Source organism: Furipterus horrens, unplaced genomic scaffold (genome assembly GCF_987537825.1).
Source record: "Furipterus horrens unplaced genomic scaffold, mFurHor1.1.pri manual_scaffold_5, whole genome shotgun sequence".
In the NCBI taxonomy this organism is placed as follows: Eukaryota; Metazoa; Chordata; class Mammalia; order Chiroptera; family Furipteridae; genus Furipterus; species Furipterus horrens.
Genome location: NW_028327175.1, coordinates 137,491,283 through 137,516,714, shown reverse-complemented (window position 1 = coordinate 137,516,714; position 25,432 = coordinate 137,491,283). Strand labels below are relative to the sequence as shown.

The following is a 25,432-nucleotide window of genomic DNA, read 5'->3' as shown; positions in this document are numbered from 1 at the left end:
AAAGAAGCTCCTATTCTAGTCTTGATTCTCCCCACCTTCTGTATTTTACTTCTTTAAGAAACTATTCAAAGTCTCCTGCTACCCTCCCTTTGAACCCATAGTTTGATCTTTTCTCACCTTTCCCTCTTAGTATACCTTTCTGGTAGATCTCCTTAGCTGTAGAGTCCAAAGCCTTAGAGTATGATAGCAAACTCTAAGCCCTTTTTCTAGCAGAAATTGAAGGATTGAATTCTTTAATTGATCCTAGATTCTTCTTTAAGATTGTCTGGCTTTCATTTCAATGAATGCATAATTTATTCAACATACATTTACTCTGTTTAATACAATAGACATGGGTCAGGTTCTGGGGATATGAGTAAATACGAGTTCTAGCTTTTGAATTTTTCCAGTATAACTGAGTGTGGAGGGGAGGTGGAGAGGTTCATACACAATTTTAATTTAGTGTGGGCAGTGCTGTAGTTCAATTGTGAACAAAGTATGAGATACAGATGAATGATTAATTCTGCTCAGACATGATGTTTGAGTGATGTTGTGAAGTATACTAGTCGTAGTTCACCAGGCAGACAAGGAAAACCATTCCAGAAAGAGGAAAGTGAACGAGCAAACCAGGAATGCACTAACTTCTTTAGTTAACAGGCTAGTGTTCAGGGATGTAGGGTGTATGGTCAAGTGTCTTAAGCCACAAGGGTTAGCAAGTTGGGATTTACCGGAAATACTATAAAGTAAGGCACTGAAACATCAAATTCATATATCAGAAAAGTAACTCTGGAGGCATTATACAAGCTATATTTAAAAAGGTGGGTTTGCAAATGAGGACATTAACATTTATTGCAGTTGTCTAAGATTCTGTTCCCAGACACAGTGGATAACCTACAGAATGTGTTAAGGATGCAGATTCTTTGGCCGTTTACATTGGGTTCTTAATGTCAATTTTGTGTTTTTCAATTCTTATATTTTTAGTTGGTTCTTTTTCAAATCTTCTATATCACTTTTTACAGTTTACAGTTCCTTGATAAAATTTCAAGCTTGACCTTTATTTCCTTAAACATAGTAAGTGTAGTTGTTCCATAGCCTGTGTCTGATAATTCCAATGTCTGGAAATTTGTAGGTCTGTTTATATTGAATATTGTTCCTGATAGTTTTTGTTAGCAGATGCTGTTTTATCTCTGTATATTCTTAGTTGCCTTTGCTTGAGTTTGAAACATCATATTAGGAAACTTACTTGAAGGTTTTAAGGTGATGCCATCCTTCACAGATTTGAATTTATATGTCTTAGGTGCCTGATTGGCATTAGTTATATAGTTTTTTTCCATCTATCCAAACGAGGCAAAGCTCAGATAATATCTGTTTTGGCTGTTTTCTTATTAAGCTGTGAAAGTTTATTGATTGTTAAACCAACTCTGCATTCCTGGGATAAACGCCAGGTAGTCATATAATTATTGTCCATTTTGTATGTTATTGGATTCCATTTGCATGTGTGTGTATTTAAATTAATATACTTTATTTTTTTGAACAGTTGTGGATTCATAGCAAAATTTGAGAAGAAAGTACAAAGAGTTTCTGTATACCCTCTGTTCCCACGTACTCACAACCTCCTCTATACAGTGTGGTACATTTGTTAAAGTGAACCTACACTGATGCATCGTTATCACCCAAATTCTGTAGTTTACTTTAGGGTGCATTCTGTGCTTGTGTTCTGTGGGTTTTGATGAATGTATAATGAGATGTGTCCATCATTATAGTGTCATACATAATAATTTCATTGCCCTAATAATCCTGCTCTATTTATCATTCCCTACTCCCCTAATCCCTGGCAACCAATTAATTTTTTAGTGGTTTCATAGTTTTGCTTTTTCCAGAATGTTAACTAGTGCCTTCTTTCACTTAGCGATATGCTTTTGTCCCCTTTATGTCTTTTCATGGCTTAATAGCTCATTTTTTTAGTGTTGAATAATACTTTAATATTTGGATGTACCGCAGTTCATTTATCCATTCACATTCTGAAGTACATCTTGTTTGCTTCCAAGTTTTGGCAATAATGAATAAAGCTGCTATAAACATTTGTGTGCCGGTTTTCTTGTGATCAAATTTTCATTTCATTTGGGTAAATACCAGGGAGTCTGATTGCTAGGTCATATGGTATGAGGATGTTTAGTTTTGTAAGAAACAGCCAAACTGTTTTCCAAAATGGCTGTACTATTTTGTATTCCCACCAGCAATGTATGAGAGTTTCAGTTGTTCCACATCCTCACCAGCATATGCTGTCATTTGTTGTTGCCAGTGTTTGGGATTTTGACCATTCTAATAGCTATGTAGTAGGATCTCAGTGTTTTAATTTGCAATTCCTGTTAACATAGGACATTCAGAACATTTTTCATATATTTTATATGTTTACTTGCCATCTGTTTATCTTCTTTAATGAGATGTCTCTTCATATCTTTGGTCAGTTTTTAATTGGATTGTTCATTTTCCTATAACAATACGAACAGAACTCATAGGCTTTCAGGAGTTTTTTGTATATTTTATATAATAGTCCTTTATCAAATGTATCTTTTGCAGATATTTCCTCCCACTTTGTCTTGCTTGTCTTTTCATTCTCTTGACAGTATCTTTCACAGAGCCTAAGTTTTTAATCTTAATAAAATCTGGCTTCTCGATTATTTCTTTCATGGATCATGCCTTTGGTGTTCTATCTAAATATATTCATTATCAGCCCTGGCCAGGTAGCTCAGTTGGTTAGAGTTGTCCTGATATGCTAAGGTTGCAGGTTTGATCTCCAGTCTGGACATGTACAAGAAGCAACCAATGAATGCATAAATAAGTGGAACAACAAATCGATCTCTCTCAAATTAATAAATAAAAAAATTTAAAAATTTTTTGAGACTTATGCTAATAAAATAAGCGAGTTGGTTTTTATTGTTAAAATAATTATTTATTTATTTTAAAAAAGAAGAAGAATATATGAAAGGGTGAAGTGGGAGAGCTTGTATGTATGACCCATGGGCATGGACTTGGGGGAGGGGGCTTGCTGGCAGAGGGCGGTGCTAGGCAGAGGGGAGCAAAGGGGAAAAAACTGGAACTATTGTAACAACATAATCAATAAAATGTACTTTAAGAAAAAAAAATAAGCAAGTTGGTGAAAGACAAATGCCATGTGATTGCACTTATAAGCAGAATCTAATGAGTAACGTAGAACTGGAGACAAGGAAACATAGAACAGATGGACACCTGCTGGAGGGAAGAGGGAGGGGGATAATGGTAGAAAGAAGGGAAAGAGATCAAAGAACATGCATGAATGACCAATGGACACGGACAGTGGCGTGGGGATTGACTGTGGAAGCTAGGTTGGGGGTTGGGTTGGGAGGGCAAAGGGGAAAACTTGGGACAACTATAAAAGAATAACAATAATATAATAAATATATTCATTATCATAGTTTTATAATTTATTTTACATTTTGATCTATTGAGTTAATTTTCATGAAGAGTGTAAGGTCTGTGTTTAGATTTTTTTTTTTTGCATATAGATATCCAGTATTCGGCACCATTTGTTTGAAAGACTGTCTTCATTCCATTATATTGCCTTTGCTCTTTTGTCAAAGATCAGTTAACTGTATTTATGTGGGTCTGTTTATGGGCTCCCTATTCTGTTCTGTTGATCTGTCTATTTTGTCAATACCACACTATATATTTTTAAAATAAAACACTGTCTTGATTATTGTAGCTTTATATAGTAAGTCTTGAAGTCAGGTAGTATTCATCTTCCAGCTTTGTTCTCCTTCAATACTGAGTTTATTATTCTGGGTCTTTTACCTCTACACAGAAATTTTAGAATCATTTTGTCAATATCCACAAAATAATTTGCTGGGATTTTGATTAGGATTATGTTGAATCTGTAGATAAAGTTGGGAAGAGTTGATATCTTGACAGTACTGACTCTGTAAACCAATATGGATTATCTCTTCATTTATTTAGTTCTTTGATATTTTTTGTTAGAGTTTTGTAGTTTTTCTCATGTAGATCTTATGCATACTTTATTAGATTTATACCTAAGTATTTCTTTTGGATGCTAATGTAAATACTAATTTGTTTTAAATTTCCACTTGTTCATTGTTGATATATGGGAAAGTGATTGACTTTTCTTGTATCCTGCAACCTTGCTCTAATTGCTTATTCATTCCAGGAGTTTTGTTTTGTTTTGTTTTATTTTTGTCTATACTTTTGGATTTTCTAGATAGACAGTCATGGCATCTGCAAACAAAGGTTTTTATTTCTTCCTTCCCAATCAGTATGCCTTTTATTTACCTTTCTCTTCTTATTGAATTAGTTAAGACTTCCTGTAGGATGTTGACAAGCAGTGATGGGAGGGGCTGTCCTTGCCTTGTTCTTGGATTAGCAAGAAAGATTTAGGTTGTTCACTATTAAATGTGAGATATAGCTACAGGGTTTTTTGTCAATGTTCTTTATCAAGTTGAGAAAGTACCCTTCTATACAAAATTAGAATTTTTGTCATGAATGGGTTTTAATTTTCTCAGAAGCTTTTTCTGTGTTTATTACTATGATCATATGGCTTTTCCTTTTTAGCATGTTAATGTGTTGGATTACATTAATTGATTTTCAAATATTGAGCCAACCTTGCATACCTGGGATAAATCCCCTTTGGTTGTAGTGTATAATCCTCTCTGTACATTGTTTAATTCAATTTGCTGATAGTACTTTGTTGAGGTTATTTGCATCTGTGTTTATGTGAGATACTGCTCTATGGCTTTCTTGTCTTGTAATGTCTTTGCCTATTTTGATGTTAGGGTAATGCTGTCCTCATAGATTAAGTTAGGAAGTATTCCCTCTGCTTCTATCTTCTGGAAGAGATTGTAGACAATTGGTGTCATTTCTTCCTTAACTGGTAGAATTCACCAGTGAACTTACCTGAACCAGGTACAGTTACTCTTCAAAAGAATGTGTATTGTGCAGATGTTGGGTGAATGTTGTATCAAGTCTTGTGTAATTTTGCTGATTTTCAGTTTACTTGTTCTATTAATTGCTGAGAGAAGAGTAATAAATTATCTACTTTAATCTATTTGGCTTTTTCTCCTTTTGCTCCATGTGTTTTGAAGCTTTGTTTTTATATCTGCTTGATGAATTGCTTCTTTACCATATTGTTTTAGTTTAAGTATATGAAAAAAACTGACCTCACAAAGATACATAGATATTAGAGGGAAGGCATTTTAATAGCCTTTTCAGATAATTGCGGATACTCTTCTTTGACACCACTCCAAAACTCCTAAAGGTAAGTTATACTGTAGAATTTGAAATCATACAACTTTGTTATATTAAAATCCATTGATCTCTCTTGCACTTTGAATGGATGATTTTTACCTGTACATGGTTTTGCATTGATCATTTAGAAAATATTGGTTCACCATAATATGCAGATCATTCAAATGTTACAACATTTCATTATGTAGTACCCAAAAATTATAGTAATATCTGCACTGATTTCATCTGAAAAAATTTTAAGTTTTAGACACGTAAACATATGGTGGCTTTTACAAGTTTTGCAGAATTTATTTTTCCCTTGAAAAGTTGACTTTTATTATTGACAATAGTAACTTTCAGTTGATTTGTTTGAAATCACTGACTCACTTCTCTTTTTCTGTTTTAATAAACTTTTTATGTTGCAATAACTTTACAGAAAGGTTGAAAATACAGGGCACTCCTGTTTACTCATTCAGTTTCCCCTAGTGTTAACATTTTGCACTACTCTGAACAGTTGTCAAAACTAAGAAACCAACATTCGTACATTACTATTAAGTAAACTTCAGATTTCATTTGGATTTTACCAGTTTATGCTAATGTCCCTTTTTTTTTTTTTTGTTTCAGGATTTAATCCAGAATGCCACATTGTGTTTCATTATCATGTTTCTTTGTCTCTATGGCTTTTGACAGTTTCTCAGTCTTTCCTTGATTTATGACCTTGATACTTTTGAGGAATACTGTTGAGGTATTTTCCAGAATGTTGCTTGAAAGAAAAATTCTATGATTTCTTTTTTAAAGTTATTTATTTATTGATTGATTTTAGAGAGAGAAGAAGAGGAAGAGAGAGAGAAAGAGAAACATTGATTTATTGTTCATATGCATTCATTGTTGATTTTTGTATGTGCTCTGACCAGGGATCGAACCTGCAACTTTGACATATTGGGATGATACCTCAACCAACCGAGCCACCTGGCCAGAGCCTGTTATTTCTTTTCTAACCTTAGTAAATCAATCTGACATCAAATGTATAGGGTCTTTTTTTTTTTACCCACATTGACCAATTCTTTGACACCAGCTGGGTGTTCTACAATTCAGTTCAATCCTAACACTATTTACCTAGAGTTAGCATCAGATCCCACAGATTAAGGCCTCAGACCTATAAGAACTGCACTCCTCCCCCCCACTTTAGATGCTGATCACAAGACTAGGCTTCTAGTACTTTCGTCCAACCAGCTAAATTGGAGACTCCCATGACCCTCTTCTTGGGTTTGATAATTTGCTATAATGGCCCACAGAACTCAGGAAAACAGTTTACTTACTAGGTTACCAGTTTGTTGTATATATTTTTAAAAGATACAATTTATGAACAACTAGATGGAAGAGATACATACGGCAAGGTATATGGGAAGGGGTATGGAGCTTCTATGACCTTCCAGGTATCTCACCCTCCCAGGACCTTGATGTGATCAACAACCCAGAAGTGCTTCATTAAGTAGGCATAATTGATTGAATTATTAATGAATACCTCAGCCTCTAGCACCTCTCACCTCTCCATGGGTCATGTGGTGGAGCTAAAAGTTCCAACCTATTAACCACATGGTTCGTCCCTCTAGCAAGCAATTCCCATCCTAAGGATATCTAGTAGTCTGAGCCACCAGGCAAGACACTTGTCATTTTGGACATTTCAAGGCAGAGACTAAATATATGTGTTTTTCAGGAGAACTACTATGGAAGTGGAGTGTCCACTTTGTCTAAATTTGGGAAAATGTCTGCTGGATAGCCAAGTCTGAGTAACTATAGTTTGCTATCAGTTTTTCTTTTAAGTAAAAATAGTATTCATGATCAAAAAGGTTTGTCCAGGTCATCACTCAAATAATTGCATAGATACTTTTCTTCTAGACAACTATTGTACTTTGGTGTGCAGCAGAAGTTCCTTATATACAGCAGAAGTTCCATATATATATATATATTTCCTTTCAGAACATAGAATAGGTCAAGATATAATTAATAATTTTTACTGTTTGATCATAGACATTCTTAAGTGAAACTGGACTGCATCCCTCCTTTTTTATACTTTGGTGTCATTGCTCTGATTTGTGCTAGGGTACCAACAGTCTTGTTCAACATTGCTTTAGCACCATTAGTGCTATTGTCAGTACACTGACAAAGACAAACTATTAGCACTATTTATATAGTTTTGACTTTGCAGAGCCCATGAAAGCATTTCTGAAGCACTGTTAAGAGCTGCTGTGATAGGGCTTATGATAAATACCTTTAATTTATCACAATCTACGTTTTTTTTATTTATGTCTTTTCTAAAGTGTTTTTTATATTTATCCATATTTATTATTTTTGGTGCTTGTCATTTCTTTGTGTACAGGGTAGGACAAAAGTAGGTTTACAGTTCATATGAAAATAATACAATAATTAATAAATAATACATAAATTAACTGTTTCATGTACTCACAACTGTAAACCTACTTTTGTTCCACCCTGTATATTCATGCTTTCATATGTTATATTCTTTCTGCCTGAATTTTTTTTATTTAAAATAGCTTATAGTGCAGGTCTACTGACCTAGATTCAGCTTTTGTTTGTCTGAAAAGATTTTATTGTACTTTCAAAAGATATTTTCTCTTGGTATAGGATTCTAAGTCAACAGGGTTTTTTTTCCACCATTTTTTTCTTTCAGCATTTTAAAGATTTTTCCATTGTCTTTTGACTTGCACAGTTTCACATGAATCTAAATATTCAGGTCCCTTCTGAACGTTCCATGTATTCAGTGTTGACTTCCCATTCTGGTTGGACTGAATATGAGTACTTCTCAGCCCTGAGTGAGTTCTGGGAAGTGTTTTGCTTACCACTCCTCAGTAACTGTTTTTCCCCAGAAGTTGTTTTTTGCTCAGCTTTGTAGTGTTTGCTTTGCACATGTGCAGATTAGTACTCAGCTAAAGACTCAAGAGGACTCCTATGCAGATTTCTGGAGCTCTTTCTCAGTGGAGTGCTTTCTTTTCTGTTACTCTCTAGCACACAAATTCTGGCCTCCCTTGGCCTTTCCAAACTAAAGCCAGGCTTTCTTTGCATTCCCCCTTCCTCTACTGATGTCCAGAACTGCCTCCATGTACAATAGTGGGTGATCATTTAGCTCACCTTGTTTGTGTCCCATTTGTTAGGGATCACAGAGGTTGTTTGCAGCAAGAAAGTTATATGAATTACCCAGTCCACCAAGTGAAAATCTACTCAATCATTCTGAAGGATGTTTTGGCCAACATGTATATATAATTTTTAGGAATATAGGTGAAGATTTGAATTTGTAATTATATATTCAAATCATATATTTTATAAAATAATATATTCAGAAACAGTACTTTTTTATTCAGTACTGTTTGTATACATTTTTGACATCAATATGTCCATTATCACTCTGACCAGTTTTGTAGTCTTTAACTCCAGAGCACGTTATTTTCACATGTATCGAAGTTGTAGGAGTTACAGTGCTTATTAATCTGTGTAAGATGTTGCTGCGAGAAATTTTATCTCAAGCCATAAATTTTCAAATGCATTACAGTTTTTTATTTTATTTGTCTTATAGGTATAAAATTATCATCTCTGCAACCCAGTTTCTTAGTATGTTTTTTTTTTTTTTTTCATTACAGTTTACTTTTAATATTATTTTGTATTGGTTTCAGGTATACATCATATTGGTTAGGCAATCATATACTTTACAAAGTGTTTTCCCTGATGTTTTCACTTCCCACCTAGCGCCCATACATACTTATCGCAATATTATTGACTATGTTACAAAACTATGTTGCCTTTTTTTTTTTTTCAGATTTAATTTACTTTTAGAAAGACTGAAAGGGAGGGAGAAAGAGAGGGAGAGAAACATTGATGTGCAAGAGATATATCAATCACTTGCCTCTCACGTGTCCCCAACTGGGGACCTGGCCTACAACCCAGGCATGTGCCCTGACTGGGAATAGAACTGGTGACCTTTCAGTTCTCAGGCTGGCACTCAATCCACTGAGCCACACCAGTCAGGGCCTATATAGCTTTTTAAGGTAATATTTAATGGTTTAAATTTTTTTATAAGCAGATTTTATTGATTATGCTGTTACAGTTGTCCCAATGTTTTCCCTTTCTCCCCTCTGTCCAGTACCCCCATTCCCTCCAGAAATCCCTCCCTTATTTTATGTCCATGGGTCCTGCATGTAAGTTCTTTGTCTTCAACCTTTCCTATACTATTTTTAACATCCCTGTGTCTATTTTGTTTCTACTGAATGTGCTTCTTGACCCCTACACCATTTCCCCCATTCTTCTCCTTCCTCCTCCCTGCTGATAACCCTTCAGATGATTCTTATATCTATGATTCTGTTCCTGTTCCTGTTGTTTGCTGCATTTGTTTTTATTTTTTAGATTCAGTTGTTGATAGTTGTGAGTTTGTTGCCATTTTGATGTTCATAGTTTTGATCTTTTTCTTAAATAAGTTCCTTTAACATTCCATATGATAATGGTTTGGTGATGATGAACTCTTAGCTTTACCTTGTCTGGGATGCACTTCCTCTGCCCTTCCATTCTAAATGATGGCTTTGCTGGATAGAGTAGTCCTGGTTGTAGGTCCTTGCTTTTCATCACTTGGAATACTTGTTGCCAAGCCCTTCCTGCCTGCAAATTTTCTTTTGAGAAATCAGCTGATAGTTTTATGGGAACTCCTTTGCAGGTAACTCTTCTTTCCTATTGCTGCTTTGAAGATTCTTTGTGTCTAACATTTGGCATTTTAATGATGATGTGTCTTGGTGTGGTCTTCTTTGGGTCCAACTTGTTTGGGACTCACTGTGCTTCTTAGATTTGTATGTCTGTTTCCTTTGCCAAATTAAGGAAGTTTTCTTTTATTATTTTTCAAGTAAGTTTTCAATTTCTTGCTCTTGCTCTTCTCCTTCTGGCACTCCTATGATTTGGGTGTTGGTACACTTAAAATTGTCCCAGAGGTTCCTAATCCTCTCTTTTTTGTTGTTTTGTTTTGTTTTTGTTTTTTGTTTTCAATTCTTGTTTCTTCTTTCTGTTTTGGGTGACAGTTTATTTCTTTCCTTTGTTCCAAATCATTGATTTGAATTCCACTTCCTTCCCATCACTCTTGGTTCCCTGTATGTTTTTCTTTACTTCACGTTGTATGACCTTCAGTACTTGCTCTATTTTGTGGCCATACTCAGTCATTTCCCTGAGCATCCTGTTCACACAGTGTTTTGAACTCTGCATCTGATAGGTTGGCTATCTCCGTTTTGTTTAGTTCTTTTAGGGGGCTTTTGTTCTATTCTTTCATTTGGGCCCTATTTCTTTGCCTCCTCAATTTGGCAGCCTCCCTGTATTTTTCTCTGTGTATTGGGTAGAGCTGCTTTGACTTCATGTAGTGTGTCCTAATGTAGTAGGTGTCCTGTAGGGTCCAGTGGCATATCCTTCACTATCACCCAAGCTGGGTACTCGAGGTGTGCCCTTTGTGTGGGCTGAGTACACTCTTCTCTTGTAGTTGAGCCTTGGTTGCTGTTGCCAGATCAATGGGAGGGATTTACCCAGGTCACTCAGCTGTAAGGACTGGCTGTGACCCCTGACCACCAACCTTTGCCCTCGGAGAATAAGCTGTGCAGGGGCAGGGTGGTGATGGTCTAATGTGGTCTGTAGCTGTTCCCTGGGTGCGCTGGCCCTGGGATTTCCCGGGCCAGTGTCAGCCCCAACCTGTGTTTTGCCTGGGGCACCCTACCTGAGCTATAAAGCAGTCTGAGATGCCTGCTACTTATGCTGGGCTTGGAGATTCCCAGGGGAAGCCAAGCTGTGACTCTTTAAGTGGGCTGCTGCTAGTGCCAGGCCTGGAGCATCATTGAAGCCAGCTGTTGCTTGTTTGATAGGATTTAGGAAGTTGTGAAGCATGAGCCAATACCAGCCATTCATATAGAAGAGCAGCTTGGGTGGGCCCCTAAGTTGGGTGGGACGGAGTCTCTGCGGATCTCCAAGGTGGGTCAAACAGTGTTAGCCAGGTTGATGGAGTCTTAGATTAGGTACCAGCTTGCTGACTCGTCTCAATGGGTGTGGTTTCTTTAATTCTATAATTGACAGACTTCCATTCTATTTGATTTCTGACAGTTCTGGCTGATGGTTGTTCTATATTTTAGTTGTAATTTTGATGTGGTTATGTGAAGAGGTGAGCCATGTCTGCCTATGCGGCCATCTTGACGAGATCCTAGAAGTTCCTGTTTAACAGTCTTTTATGATAGTTTGCAATTGGATGGCTGTCCTTCTGGGAATCCTTCCATTCTTTTGTTCAGTTTCTTTTTCTCCTACTCCATTTAAACAACTAACAAACAACAACAGAAACCCCACTGATTAAAAAGTGACCTTTCAAACTAACACTGATTGGGATATTTCAGGATAATGCATTTTCTCCAGATAGTGCTTTCCTGTTCACTCGTAATATGAGAGAGGTTAAGCATATGTACTTCCTCTTTTCTGAGAGATTATTTTGAGGGAAAAAATGCTTCTCTTTATAAATGTACAATATTTTTTTGCCTTGGAATTGTAAGTTGATTTTCTGTTTTATGCTCATGAAGATGACAACAGTTGTCTACACCATCTTTTGATAAACATTAGAATTAATTGCCTATTTGATTCACTTTTTCTTATGGTGGCTAGAATAAATTATCCTACAGATAATTGCCAGCCTGCTCCTAGGGGTGGTTTCATCTACTGTTCTAGTTACCCAATTAAAGTAAATGTATTTCATAGGATAGAATATTTCAAGTGGAAAATGAAGAGTAAATTAAATTTTAATAACAAACAGGCTTTATTACAACATCCCATAGAAATACAGTCCACATGTTAAAAGAAAAGCTAACTGTGTCTTGTCTTACAGTTGGGAGGTAGTTAAAACTGACCTTTGTTAGCAGAAAATGAAGGATATTGATAAGGCATTTTCAAACAGTGAATGTACTATAGCTGGTATTATTTACTGATTTCCTTGGACTATGATTTTTTGTTTTGCTTTTTCATATTGCAGTCTTTTTTATAACATGGCATTATCGATATTTAGTTCATTTTTAAACTAATATAGAAAAAACATTGGTTTTCTTTTTTAATGACATTATACATATGGGTTTAAAGTGAAATTGACTTTAGGACTTCCACCCATGAGATATTGTTTGCTTGAATTTTTAAATGAAGTCTTATGTATTTCAGCTGCTTCTCAATAACTTGAGCGCTGTTACCTCTTTTTACTTCCCTCAACTTAAGAGTTAAGGGTCAGCTGCAGAAATAGGCTCTGATTGACTTTTAACTCATCTATAATGCCTTATATCTTAGGTCATTGTGATTGCTTGTGGCATGGATATTTACTGGGAACTTCCTGGAAGAATGCTTTCTTTTTTGTGGGATTTACTAGAAGAGCTGCAAATTACATTACTAAGATATGACAGCTGGTATTGCTGTAGTCATTTCTCTGAGCTGAAAACTAGCTTCCCGGTGAAGCCCACACATGGAGGAGGGTGTGGCTGAGAGAATGGTAGAGAAGAGAAATCTCTGACTAATGTTTGAGCCTCTTGCTCAGAGTATAAAATTAGCTATATACATGGAATAGTCAGTCATTCCTGTGACCTGATAAATATGCTCAACCCTGTTTTTGTGTATAATAAACATTCTAATTAATAATTAGAATAACAACTTGTGATCAATTTTGAAAATACTGATGTTTAATATTTTATTATTTCTTATATAATTTGCAATTTTAATCACACTAGAATAGCATCTTTACTTTATTCAGCATATATTTGAGTCATTCAGGATATATAAGTTTATACTAATTACAGATAACAATGGATTGATACCATGTTTTTAAGTTTTTTATAATATTAACCTCTAGAAACTAAAAGCATTTTCACACTAAGGGAAATTCTAGAATACAACCCTTTTCTCATGTCAAAAATATTTGAGTGACAATTCTGTATAAAGCTTATTCGTAAGGTAGATAAATGATACCTAGATATCTCATTTTGTATTGCCTTTTATATTAAATGTGTACTTTTTCAATTAATTTTTAATGAAAGACTGCTTTCATCAAAGGTAGACTTTATCCACACTTTCAGTGACTCTCCATTTTATTCATTGTGAATTCCAAATACTGTTTTTGCCAATGAAAGACACCATAATTTAGCTTACACCTTTCAAACCTTATTTCACATCCTTTTTCATATTTAGGGAAATGAATGTGTTTCCCTGATCCATGCCTTTGCTTGTTCCTCATGGCTTGTTCCTTCCAGTCCTTTCTGCTGATGTAATTAATACCCATCTTCCTTGCCCCAGTTCTGATTCAGCCTCTTCAATAAAATCTTTGTCACTTATCCATCGTGACTATAAGTAATCTCACAAACTACTTTATTTCTTGTAAGAAAAGTCAGCAGTATTGAATAATTTAAAGTAAAACAAATGCTCTTCATTCCTAATCCAGCCCTCCATAAGAGGACCTCTTAATAGTTCTGATTCTCAGTATTTTTTCTGTATATTTAAACATATGACTTATTTGGTTATCACTTTTCTTCACTCCCATTTTGGAGATCATAATTGTAGAGGTTTAATCATATTTAAGTTTGATTTTTCTTATGGCAGAAATATTTCAGGAGTGGTATATGTACTTCATATTGCAACATAACAGGAAATATATACTATCTGGTGATCTTTTCATGTGATGTTTAGATGGCTCAGTGACTGAGGTATTGCCGGCCGGATCTGCCTGTCAGCCTCTCACTGAATAATTTATCTATCTTATTCTTTTAAATTGTCATAAATGGCTATTTGACTGTTATGATAGTAAGATAACATGTATATGTTAAAAGGCCAGGCTCTAGAGCTACACTGCCTGCCATTTATGATATTCAGCAAATGATTTTTATGCCTCAGTTTCTTCTTCTCACGGGGTTCTTTCAAGGATTAAGATTAAATGTTTTAAGTATTTAAAACAGTGCATATGGTACATTGTGTCAGTGAATACTAGTTACTAATATATTGATTTAGAAATTTTATTTTGCTGTTTCTGCACTAGCATTTATTTGCATGGAAAATGCTTTGTTGGATAACACTCATTGTATTCTGTCTGGCAGTGAGTCAAGGTCGCATATTAGGAAAACAGTATGATTTAAATAGTAACAAATCTCATATATATATATGATTTTTAATAAGAAAAGCATTACTAGGAAAGGGAATTTGTTACACTTGAGTTTGTATTATTTATTAGGAAAGAAAATTGCAAAAGAGAAGAAATGAGTGACCCCTTCAATGACTTTTGACTCTGAAAGGCTGTTCAGTTCCTTGGGATAGGAGTTAAAAATGAGCATACACAGTACTATTTAATTTGAGAAAGAAGTTTCTAAAAATCTAATGCAGTTATGCAAACAAAGGAATTCTCAGGTTAACAGAAATGTAGGTGGAAGGGGAGAGGCAGAACTAAAGATAATTGTAAAATTGCATACCTTTACAAACAGTAACAGAGACCATAAAGTAAGCTGAAGTTTACAGAAAATGTTTAAGATAACATAAATTATTTTTGAAGGTAGTATCTCAAATAAGATTAAGCTTCAAAAGATCATCAGATTAAGAGGGATGGAGTCATCATCCATATTTTGCAAATGTCTGATTTAGCAGGGAGAAACAGTCTTTGAGTTGGAAAAGCAAATGATAATATAAAAAGAAATAGGCCATTATAGGAAAGCAGTCAAAAGTGAAACGATTGACTCCTCTAAGTGCATTGAATTTTCTTCATTTAAATTAATGTCTTCTCCAGCTGCCAATTGGCTTGCAAATCTACTCATGAAATCATTGAATAATCTTTGAGAATTTCATGAAAAATATACAGGGTAGGGAAAAAGCAGGCTTATAGTTGTGTGTATGCAAAACACAGAGTTTATTCTTGTATTGTCATTTATTAATTATCGAAGTCTTTAACAGTCTTTGGACCTATTATTGGATAAGATATATTGGTGAATTGTTTAAATTTAGAGTAAGTAGGTAGGTTTATAGTAGTTAGATTCAAAGTAGGAATTCAAAAGCAGCATTTGATTAGAGGTTCAGTGTCACCCTTGAAAGAGATCTTCAAAGCATTTCAGCAGGATTATTTTGTGTCAACATTTCCGTCATTGATTTCGTGAAGGTTTGGAAAGTAGGTTCAAAGTTGGACTTGGATAACTTGTACCTTTGACTGCAATCAAGAATATTTACCTAAAACCTTACCTCATCAATCTAGTTCTGTTTTCCCCTCTCCTACCACACTTTGATACTTTATATGCAATATACATCCATAAGTTAGTTTGTTTCAGGGGGGAAAAAAGGACTTTTTTTTGGTCTGCCTGATATTTTTACCAGATTAATGTGTGAATTGTATGTGTCCCTTTTATAGCATAATATCCTAATGATACAGATTTAGGATATGGTGAAAATTGGGAAAGTCTCTGCATAAAGTATGTTTTTATCTGCTCTAGGAATATGAAGCGCGAACAGGGAGGACCTGTAAACCACCACCTCAGTCTTCAAGACGTAAAAATTTTGAATTTGAACCACTTTCTACCACTGCCCTGATTCTTGAGGATCGACCATCGTAAGTAGTCCAGTGCTCATCAGGCTCACTGTTTATATTTTAAACCTAAATGCAATTTTGCTTACCATTTCACACAGAAGATATGAAGAAATGAGATAGAGACATGGTTTTATTTTTATTTTTTTAATTTAAAGCTAATGGAGAGGAAAATATATATATATATATTTTTAAAATACTTTATTGATTATGCTGTTACAGTTGTCTCAATTTCTTTTCCCTTTGTTCCCCTCCACCCAGTGACCCCCCTCCCTCTAGTGGTACCCCTCTTAGTCAATGCCCATTGGTTGTGCAAATAGTTCTTCTCAACATCTTCCTACCTACTCCACTCCCTCCTATGCTTCTTAATTCCTGTACCATCTCCCTCCTTTTCCTCTCTTACTCCTCCCCACTGACTTCCCCCCAATATGTTCCCCATACCTATAATTCTTTTCCCACTCTTATTGCCTACTTAGTTTGCCTCTGTTTTGGTTCCCTAGCTTCTGTTGTTGTTTGTTGTGATACAGTTTTCATTTTGATGTTCATAGTTTTGATCCTCTTTCTCTTAAACAAGTCCCTTTAACATTTCATATAACAGTGGTTTGGATCTGATGAAGTCCTTCAGTGTTACTTTGTCCTGGAAGCACTTTCTCTGCCCTTCTATTCTGAATGACAGCTTCGCTGGATAGAGTAATCGTGGTTGTAGGTTTTTGCTTTTCATTACTTTGAATACTTCTTGCCAGTCCCTTCTTGCCTGCAGAGTTTCTTTTGAGAAATCAGCTGATAGTCTTATTGGGACCCCTTTGTGCATAATTCTCTTCTTCTCCCTTGCTGCATTTAAGATTCTCTCTTTATCTTTAATTTTTGACATTTTGATTATAATGTGCCTTGGAGTGGTTCTCCCTGGGTCCAGTTTATTTGGAACTCTCTGTGCTTTCTGGCCCTGTAAGTCTATTTCCTTCCCCAAGTTAGGGAAGTTCTGCTTCATTATTTTTTCACATAATATTTCAACTTCTAGTTATCCTTCGTCACCTTCTGGCAGCCCTATGATTGGAATGTTGGCCCGCTTATAGCTGTCCCGTAGGTTTCTGAGCCTCTCCTCATTTTCCTCACTTTTAGTTTCCCCTTTCTCACTGGTTGACTGTTTGTTCCTTCGTTATGTTCCGATTTGTTGATTTAATCCCTGGTTTTCTTTCCCTCACCACTTGTTTCGTATGTGTTTTTGTTCATTTCATCAGGACTAGCCTTCATCCCTTTCCTGTCTTGTTTTAAGATCTGCTGTTAGATCTGTAAGCATTCTTATAACCAAAGATCTGAACTGTGCCTCAGAAAGATTTCCTATCTGCTGCTTTGTTAGATTAGATATTTGCTGTCTGACCAGCTGTGTCATCGGGATCTCTATCATGATCTGTGCCATCCTGACAGTTTTGTGTTTACTTTTGCTTTTTGGATGGGGCTGTCACACCTCCTACACTATAGGGGGTGGAGCCCCATGCACTTGTCACAACTGGGCGATCCTTCTCACCACACTATGGCATTTTGTCTGGGGCCGGGGGTCCAAGATGAATTCCTGCTGTTCACTCTCCTCTAAGAGACCAGGAGCCTTCTCTTCCGTCCCCACGCCCTCTGGGCCTCACAGTCCGAGGCAATGGGGGTCTGCCTTCCCTGGCATTGGAATTGCAAGCTGACGGGTCTGGTCTGCAGCTGGGGGTGCTCCCCAGGTGTTTCTCGCCTCCCCTTAAATACGGATGTCTGTGCTTACTGTGGGCCCACCACCATTGCCGCTGCCACCGCCATCAACACAGCCTCACCTCCCCACCCAGGCTTCGCCCTCATTCCCTTCTGGACGACCATCACTTCTTTATAACTTCATATGTTGGACTTCCATTTATTTTCTGGAACTTCTGGTTATTGCTGGTTTTGCGGTAGTTGTACTCCCTTTTAGTTGTGGAGGGGGACGGAGCCTGTCAGTCTAGGCCTCCATCTTGGCCGGAAGTCTCCTGTGTGTGTATTCCTCTGTGTGTGGGGAGGAATATATTGTTGATATTCAAGCCTTAGGTATATTTTCTAGAAGTCTCTAAGAGCCGATGTTTGAGACGTAAGATTTTAAATTTTTATATTTGTTTCTATTTCAACTTTCCTCTACCTTAACATGGTAAGGCAATTGTTTTTTTCTTTCTTGACCTTTAATAATAAGACAATTTGTCCTTGCCTGTTGGACAATTGAAATGACTGTCAATCAGTTCGTTTACTGTTTCTAAGAATACATTATTAATACCCAGAAAACCATCTTAAATTCTTCCCTTCCCATTCTTGCCCTTCCCATTTCAGTGGTCCACAAAAATTGCTGTTCTTCAAAATTGTCTCTGATTTTATCAAACAAAGCACACCCTTCCTAAAGCAAGATCATTTGGTTTTTAACCCCTTTTCCCTTCCTTAGGGTCTCTGGATCTATTCTTTTTCTTCTTCTAGTCTTCTCTTTTCTTCCAGTATAGTAATTCCTAACCTTTTTTGTCATTTTTCTGGTCTACAGATTTTTCTACCCGTTATCCCAAGGAACATTAAAAAAAAAAAGAGTGGGTATCTGGAACCAAACAGGCCAAGAGTAAATATATTTTAGACATTGTGAGAGAAGAAAGTCTGGACAGAAGTACATTATTTTAAAATTCTTGTTTCATTTTTTTTTTTATGCTAAAGAATTGTGATCACATTGCTCCTCTTTTTAAGGATTTGGTGAATATGTCTATATTTTTCTATTAGTAAGAATAAAAATCCCAGCTCTTCAGATATTTAGTTATGAGAAAGTGTCAAACTTTTATTTATTTTGTTGACAAGGAGAATGAACCAAGACGATTCAAAGAGTGATTAGATAAGCAAGGAAAAAATACCTAGCTAAAGATCTTTTGGCTCTTGACTGACAACTGAGTAGGTAGATAGCTTAAGGTCCCAGAAGAGCTTTCTTAAAAGTTGTTAAAATTCATCCGAAATGGATTAAGTTTTTTAGCAGGAATGTGAACTTCTTCCCAGAACGAGTTTATAAAAATACTATGCAAAAAGTTCTATGCTAGACAGCTTTGGGACAAATTTTCCTTTACATCGTCCTCTACTTTACAGTCAGACCTATCTAAGTCTTGCCTTCATGCCTTTGCCCATGTTATGACCCTCACTTGGAATAGTTATCTTATTTTTACTGCCCACATACCTAATCCTTTAGAGATTAGGCTTTATCTTTTTTTTATCAAGTCAGGTGTTTATTGACAACTTCAACCTTCACAGATATCTGCTTCTCTTAAAATGTTCTTATAACTTATACAAGCAGTTCCATAGAATTGGAACTTGAAAATAATATATCAGATACAATGACACTGTAAGATCTCAGCGTACCGAAAATGAATAAGCAACTGAAAAAAGTACTTTAATTTTTCACTGTACTATTGACTACCTGAAATTAATATATTATCATATTATAACTTTTATGCTGTTTCTGTGTAAGTTTGTATGTAATAGAGAGATTCAACTCGTTAGCTACTGTTCCACTCAGCTCTGAGATGCTATGATTAAATTATAACATTTGTTCATTTCTTTACATTCGAAGTGATCTTTTTGGGGGGAAGTGATTTATATGACTTATATTTAAGTAACTAAAGCAAACCAACAAAGGCTTTCGTTGATGTTGGAATGTGGAATATCTAATCACTCATTCTTCCTCTGCTACAACAATTGAAACATAGGTATAAAGAACAGATGAGAATGAAAACTTCATTATTATTGAGGATAAAACCAGACGAGAATACATGGGTGCAACCTGAGTGTTAAGTGGCACTTCCTTTTATCTCCCCCAGAATACTCTGCTCACAGATTTAGACCAGCTGACGTCCATCCTTTTCATAGGCTGAGAAGCTACAGGAGAGAGTTGTATAATTTTTAGATCTCTTCTGTTTGTGGATGCAACCTGGTTATGTTAATACTACTACTTCAATTATAAGGGGGTATCTGTGAGGAGGTGGAGAAAAAGTGTTTCCTTATCTTGGAATTGATCTTGGAAATGCCCTCTTCCATAGATCAAAGCGATAATAGGAAAGGAGGACTTTCCCACAGCAAAAGGGAGTTTGTGAATTGGTGTTACTTTTCCTTTCTTAGCCTCTAATTTGCAGTAACATCCCAAGTCATTGACAGTATAGGTTTTTATAATCGAAACATTTTTTTTTACTTATGATGCAGTTACAATGTTACAGATAATTAATCTGAAGTTTCCGAGGACTTCAAATATAGGAATTTCTGTAATTTTATTCTTTTGTTAATTTTCTTCCTGTTCTCACCATAGCCCATCCCCCTCACAATAAAGACATTCTTGGCCCTGACTGGTGTGAGACAGTGGATGTAGCACCGGCCTGCAAACCAAAGGGTCATTGGTTTGATTTCCAGTCAGGACACATGCCTGGATTGTGGTCCAGGTCCCCAGCTGGGGGTGTGCGAGAGGCAACCACATATTGACGTTTCTCTGCCTTACTCCCCCCACTTCCCCTCTCTCTAAAAATAAAAATAAATAAAATCTTTTTTAAGAAAAAGACAGCCTTGGAGATGAAGATAAGAACATTGTTACTAGTTGATTGTGTTGATAGGAGCTGTTATATTTTTTAAATCACTTATGCTTATGGAACTATCTTTTTGAGACCACCAATGGATAGAGCTGCCTTTTTTCCCTCTTCTAGCTTTCTCAATGAATTAATGTTCACACCAGTATCAAATGAAATGGCAGAAAGACTTAAAAGATGAAAGTGAACGGTGACAAAATTAAGCATAGGTTTCTTTTTTTAAAAATTTTTAAGTAAATTTTATTTATTATGCTGTTATAGTTGTCCCAATTATTTTTTCCCTTTGCTCCCCTGAACCCAGTAGCCCCCTTCCCTCCTGCAGTCCCTCCCACCCCCTTGGTTCATGTCCATGGATCGTGCATGTAAGTTCTTTGCCTTCACCCTTTCCTATATTATTCTTATCTTCCCCCTGTTTTATACCTACCTATTATGCTTCTTAATCCCTGCACCATTTCCCCATTTCTCCCCCTTTTCCCTCCCAGCTGATAACCCTTCAAATGATCCCCATCCGTATGATTCTGTTTCTATTCTGATGGTTTGCTTTCTTTGTTTTTATTTTTTAGAATCAGTTGTTGACAGTTGTGAGTTTGTTGTCATTTTGATGTTCATAGTTTTGATCTTCTTTTTTTTAAATAAGTTCCTTTAACATTTCATATAATAATGGCTTGGTACTGATGAACTCCTTTAGCTTTACCTTGTCTGGGAAGCGCTTTATCTGCCCTTCCATTCTAAATGATAGCTTTGCTGGATAGAGTAATCTTGGTTGTAGGTCCTTGCTTTTCATCATTTGGAATACTTCTTGCCAATCCCTTCTTACCTGCAAAGCTCCTTTTGAGAAATCAGCCAATAGTCTTATAGGAACCCTTTTGTAGGTAACTCTTCTCTTGCTGCTTTTAAGATTCTCTCTAACTTTAACCTTTGCCATTTTAATGATGATGTATCTTGGTGTGGTTCTCTTTGGGTGGAACTTGTTTGGGACTTTCTTAGCTTCCTGGACTTGTATGTCTATTTCCTTCACCAAATTAAGGAAATTTTCTTTCTTTATTTTTTCAAATAAGTTTTCAATTTCTTGCTCTTTCTTTTCTCCTTCTGGCACCCGTGTGATTTGGATGGTGGTACATATAAAGTTGTCTCAGAGGTTCCTAAGCCTCTCCTTGTTTTTTTTCAATTCTTGTTTATTTTTGTACTGGTTGACTGTTTATTTCTTCCTTTTGTTCTTAATTGTTTATTTGAACCCTCTCTTCCTTCTCTTCACCATTGGTTCATGTGGATTCTCCTTCATTTCACTTAGTATAGCCTTTACTTCTTCCCTTATGTGTTTGCCATACTCAATCATGTCTGTCAAGTCGGTGAGCATCGTTATCACCAGTGTTTTGAATTCTGCGTCTGTTAGGTTGGCTGTCTCCTCATAGCTTAGTTTTCCTACTGGAACCTTGATCTGCTCCCTCTTTTGGGCCATACTCCTCTGTCTCTTCAACTTGACAGGCTCCTGTGTTTGCCTCTGTGTCTTATGTAGAGCCGTCACACCTATTACGTTGTAAGGGGTGGAGCCTTAGGTATTCGTCAGTTCAGGGCAACCCATTTTGCCACGTTTTGGCACTGTATGTGAGGGAGGGATCTGAGAGAGAACAATGCTGCTTGCTCAGCACCCACCCCTTTTCTAGGCACTTCTCCTGCTTCCCATATGGGACTTGCACCCCTTTAGTTGTTGCCCTGGTTGTGGTTCCCAGGATGGGTTGGTTTGCAGACATTCTAGGACCCTGGGGGTCCTCTAAACAAGCGGACTCTGCTGAGAGATTGGCAGTTTCTTTCTCTGCCCCAACCTCCACTGGTTTTTACAGTGAGAAGCAATGAAGCTTTATTTTCCCTGGTGGTGGAACTGTGGGCTGCACGGCCTGGTCTGGGACTGGGATCGCTCCACTGGTGTCTTTCCTGACTTTTATAATGTGTGACTGCACTTTCCACTGGCCAGCCATAACCGCTGCCTTGCTGCTGCTGCCACCACTTTGCGTCTTCTCTTTCCTGGCTCCGCCCCTCCTTCCTGTCTGGATGAGTATTACTTCTTTATGTCTTGCTTTTTTTGGACTTCCATGCAGTTCGATTTTCTGGTAGTTCTGTATTTTTTAGTTTTGAGGTAGTTGTATTTCTTCTTATTGTTGTGGAGGGTGGCGAAACATGTCTACCTATGCCTCCATCTTTGGCCAGAAGTCCCAGTATAGGTTTCTTATGTAATACCTTTGCCTAGCAGCAAATGTTCATACAGTGATTTTTAGTCTGATTCACTACCTTAGATATTCATTAATAGTTTCTTGCCTTGACCACATAACTAATAGACACTTTCATTAGATAGGAATAAACCATCTTTTTCTTATGGTATTTAAGTGCTGAGTAAGGTGTTTAATATTTCTTAATTGATAATGTTTACTCAGTCTTTGATTTTCAAGACTGAAGAATTTGATCTTTCTTTTTTTTAATCTCCAGACAGATGCCTGAAAAAAACAAAACACAAAATCAAGCCTATATACATATTTGTTTTTATGCCTTATTTTCTGTACTGCCTATGGTTACTTAGCAATTACGGTATTAAAGCTCTTCCTCAGACTGTCAAAAGGCTATTTACCATATAGATCATTCAGCTTTGGACCATAATTTTTGAATACCTACTATTTACCAAGGTTTTTGCAATTATGATGAGTCAAAGAAGGGGATACCAAGACATAGAATATATAATTATTATGTATGTACTATTTTGTTTTAGAGTATGTTCATAAGTATTCATTTTCAAATAAATGAAATTGCAATTTTAAAAACCTGATGTTGGATTGTCTGAATATTTTTGTATCCTGAACAGTGTTTAATTCCTTTATGTAAGTCATTTAATACAAAGCTATAAAAGCTATATGCTAGCCTCTTTTTTTCTTGAAACCTTCTTCAGGACTAGGTCTGCACAGTTTGGGGAACTGTGCCTGGAAATATCAAGGTACGAATTGTCAGTGAAACACATATGTATAAAAGAATTTGTTAACTAGGTTTTATAACCATGGTTATGAGACATAGTTCTATTATTTACTTAAAATATGTGCTCTTTGTGCTTATTCATAATTTAGTTCCATTCCCTTACATAAATGATCAGGATGGCAGTTGGTGCTTCCTATTTCTCTAGAGTCTAGACCTATACTGCCCATTATGGTAGCAACTAGCCACATATGGCTATCTACACTTAAATTTAATTAATAAAAATTAAATTAAATAAAGAATTCAGTCCCTTAAGCACAGTAGCCACATTTCACATGCCCAGTAGCTACGGGTGGCTAGTGGCTAATTTATCCTTACTATTGAAGCAGTACCCTAAGGATTCCACTGGATACCCTATCTGTTAAAAAGTCTTTCAGCTCTGGCTGGTCCAGTGTGATCTTTAGGAATGTTCTACCTATTCCTTTCTAGTTTCTTTCCCTGGCTACCATGGTTTAATCACATGCACACATAGGTCAATACTCTGCCAAGGACTTGAAGGGGAATCCTATACCTTCCTTCTCTCTGGTAGTCTAATCTCCAAAGTCTAGCTATCTTGGACTCTTAACTCCAAACTATTTCCTCAACTCAGCAAGTGATTAACTGATTATTAAATTTTTATTTACAACATTGTATTGAAACTCTTAAAAGTATAAAGCAGTTTGTTATAAAAGTCTACGTGCACTTACCATTTGACCCAAGGATTCTACTCCTAAGTATTTTCCCATAGAGGAATGAAGGCTGATGCCCACACAAGAGTTGAAATGAATATTTATAGTAGCTTTATTCATAGTGGCACCAAACTGGAAACAGTCTAAATGTTCATTCATATAGATAAATGGAACACTACTCACCAGTTAAAAGGAATACATTGGTAATACACAGAACAGCATGGGTGAATTTTTAAAATATGCTGAGCAAAAGAAGCCAGACAAAAAAGAATCTATGTGACACTCTTTAAAAGGGAACCAACTAATGTATTATAGGGATAGAAATCACAGATATGATTCCCTAAGGTAGGTGATGGGTAAGTATTGAATGCAAAGAGTCATAACGAAACTTTGTGGAATGATGGGGATGTTCTGTATCTTGATTGATGTGTTAGTTGCAAAGGTATGTAAAATTTTCAAAACTTGTCAAACTGTACTCTTCCAATATGTTTGTTCATTTTATCACATGTAAATTTTAACTCCAAAAAGTTGACTTTAAAAAAACTTTAGTAAATGGGTTTAAACGAATAACTTAGAAATATTGGCTGAAATTTGACATTCAAAAATAATGCATATACATATATACATAAATATATATAACATATGTAATAAATATTAGCAGTCCAGATTCTGATTCTTTTCTAAAATGCAGAGTTCTTTTCAACCTTTTATTTTCTAAATGTATGAAATGAGGTCAGGTTAGGAATTCTGCGTATCTGGCTATACAAAGGGAGAAGTTAATATATTTAAAAGTTAGTCTTTTAAAAGGTGACTTAAATTTTTTCCCCCAGAAATCTTCCTGCCAAATCTGTGGAAGAAGCTTTACGTCACCGACAAGAGTATGATGAGATGGTGGCTGAGGCTAAAAAACGAGGTATAAAATTTAACTCCAATTGATAAATTTAATTTACTGATTGCAACAGGTTAATTTCAACAGGAAGGTGGATGGTAAAATTGATGAAGTCTCTCTTTGTGATGATGGTGATTTCTTATTTTTATAACTACGTTTGTTCTTAAAGAGAAATAAAATGTCATACTAGGATCACAATTTTTTCTTCATGTACTTTTATAAAACTAATAGGAGGAGAAAGACAGCAAATTATATGAGAGATCTTGTAATTACAGTCATAAACCATGGACTGCTGTTATCTTATAAATTAAGATATTTGTCCTGGCTTTCGATATCTTATAATTTAATAATTTTAACACTTTAAGATAACTTTCTATTTGACTGTGAGAATGTGATTTGAAATTAAAAT

The 25,432-nt window shown here is 36.0% G+C and overlaps 1 protein-coding gene across 7 annotated transcripts in view; it reads left to right on the top strand.

The window, feature by feature from the left end:
• Window positions 1-25,432, top strand: part of TBC1D12 (TBC1 domain family member 12) — a 73,040-nt gene that overhangs the window by 29,004 nt on the left and 18,604 nt on the right. For all 7 annotated transcript variants that reach the window (XM_090277940.1, XM_090277942.1, XM_090277941.1 and 4 more), the window contains 2 exons: window positions 15,765-15,880; window positions 24,965-25,047. In XM_090277940.1, the coding sequence (XP_090134066.1) occupies window positions 15,765-15,880; window positions 24,965-25,047 (199 nt within the window). The remainder of the gene's footprint in view (window positions 1-15,764; window positions 15,881-24,964; window positions 25,048-25,432) is intronic.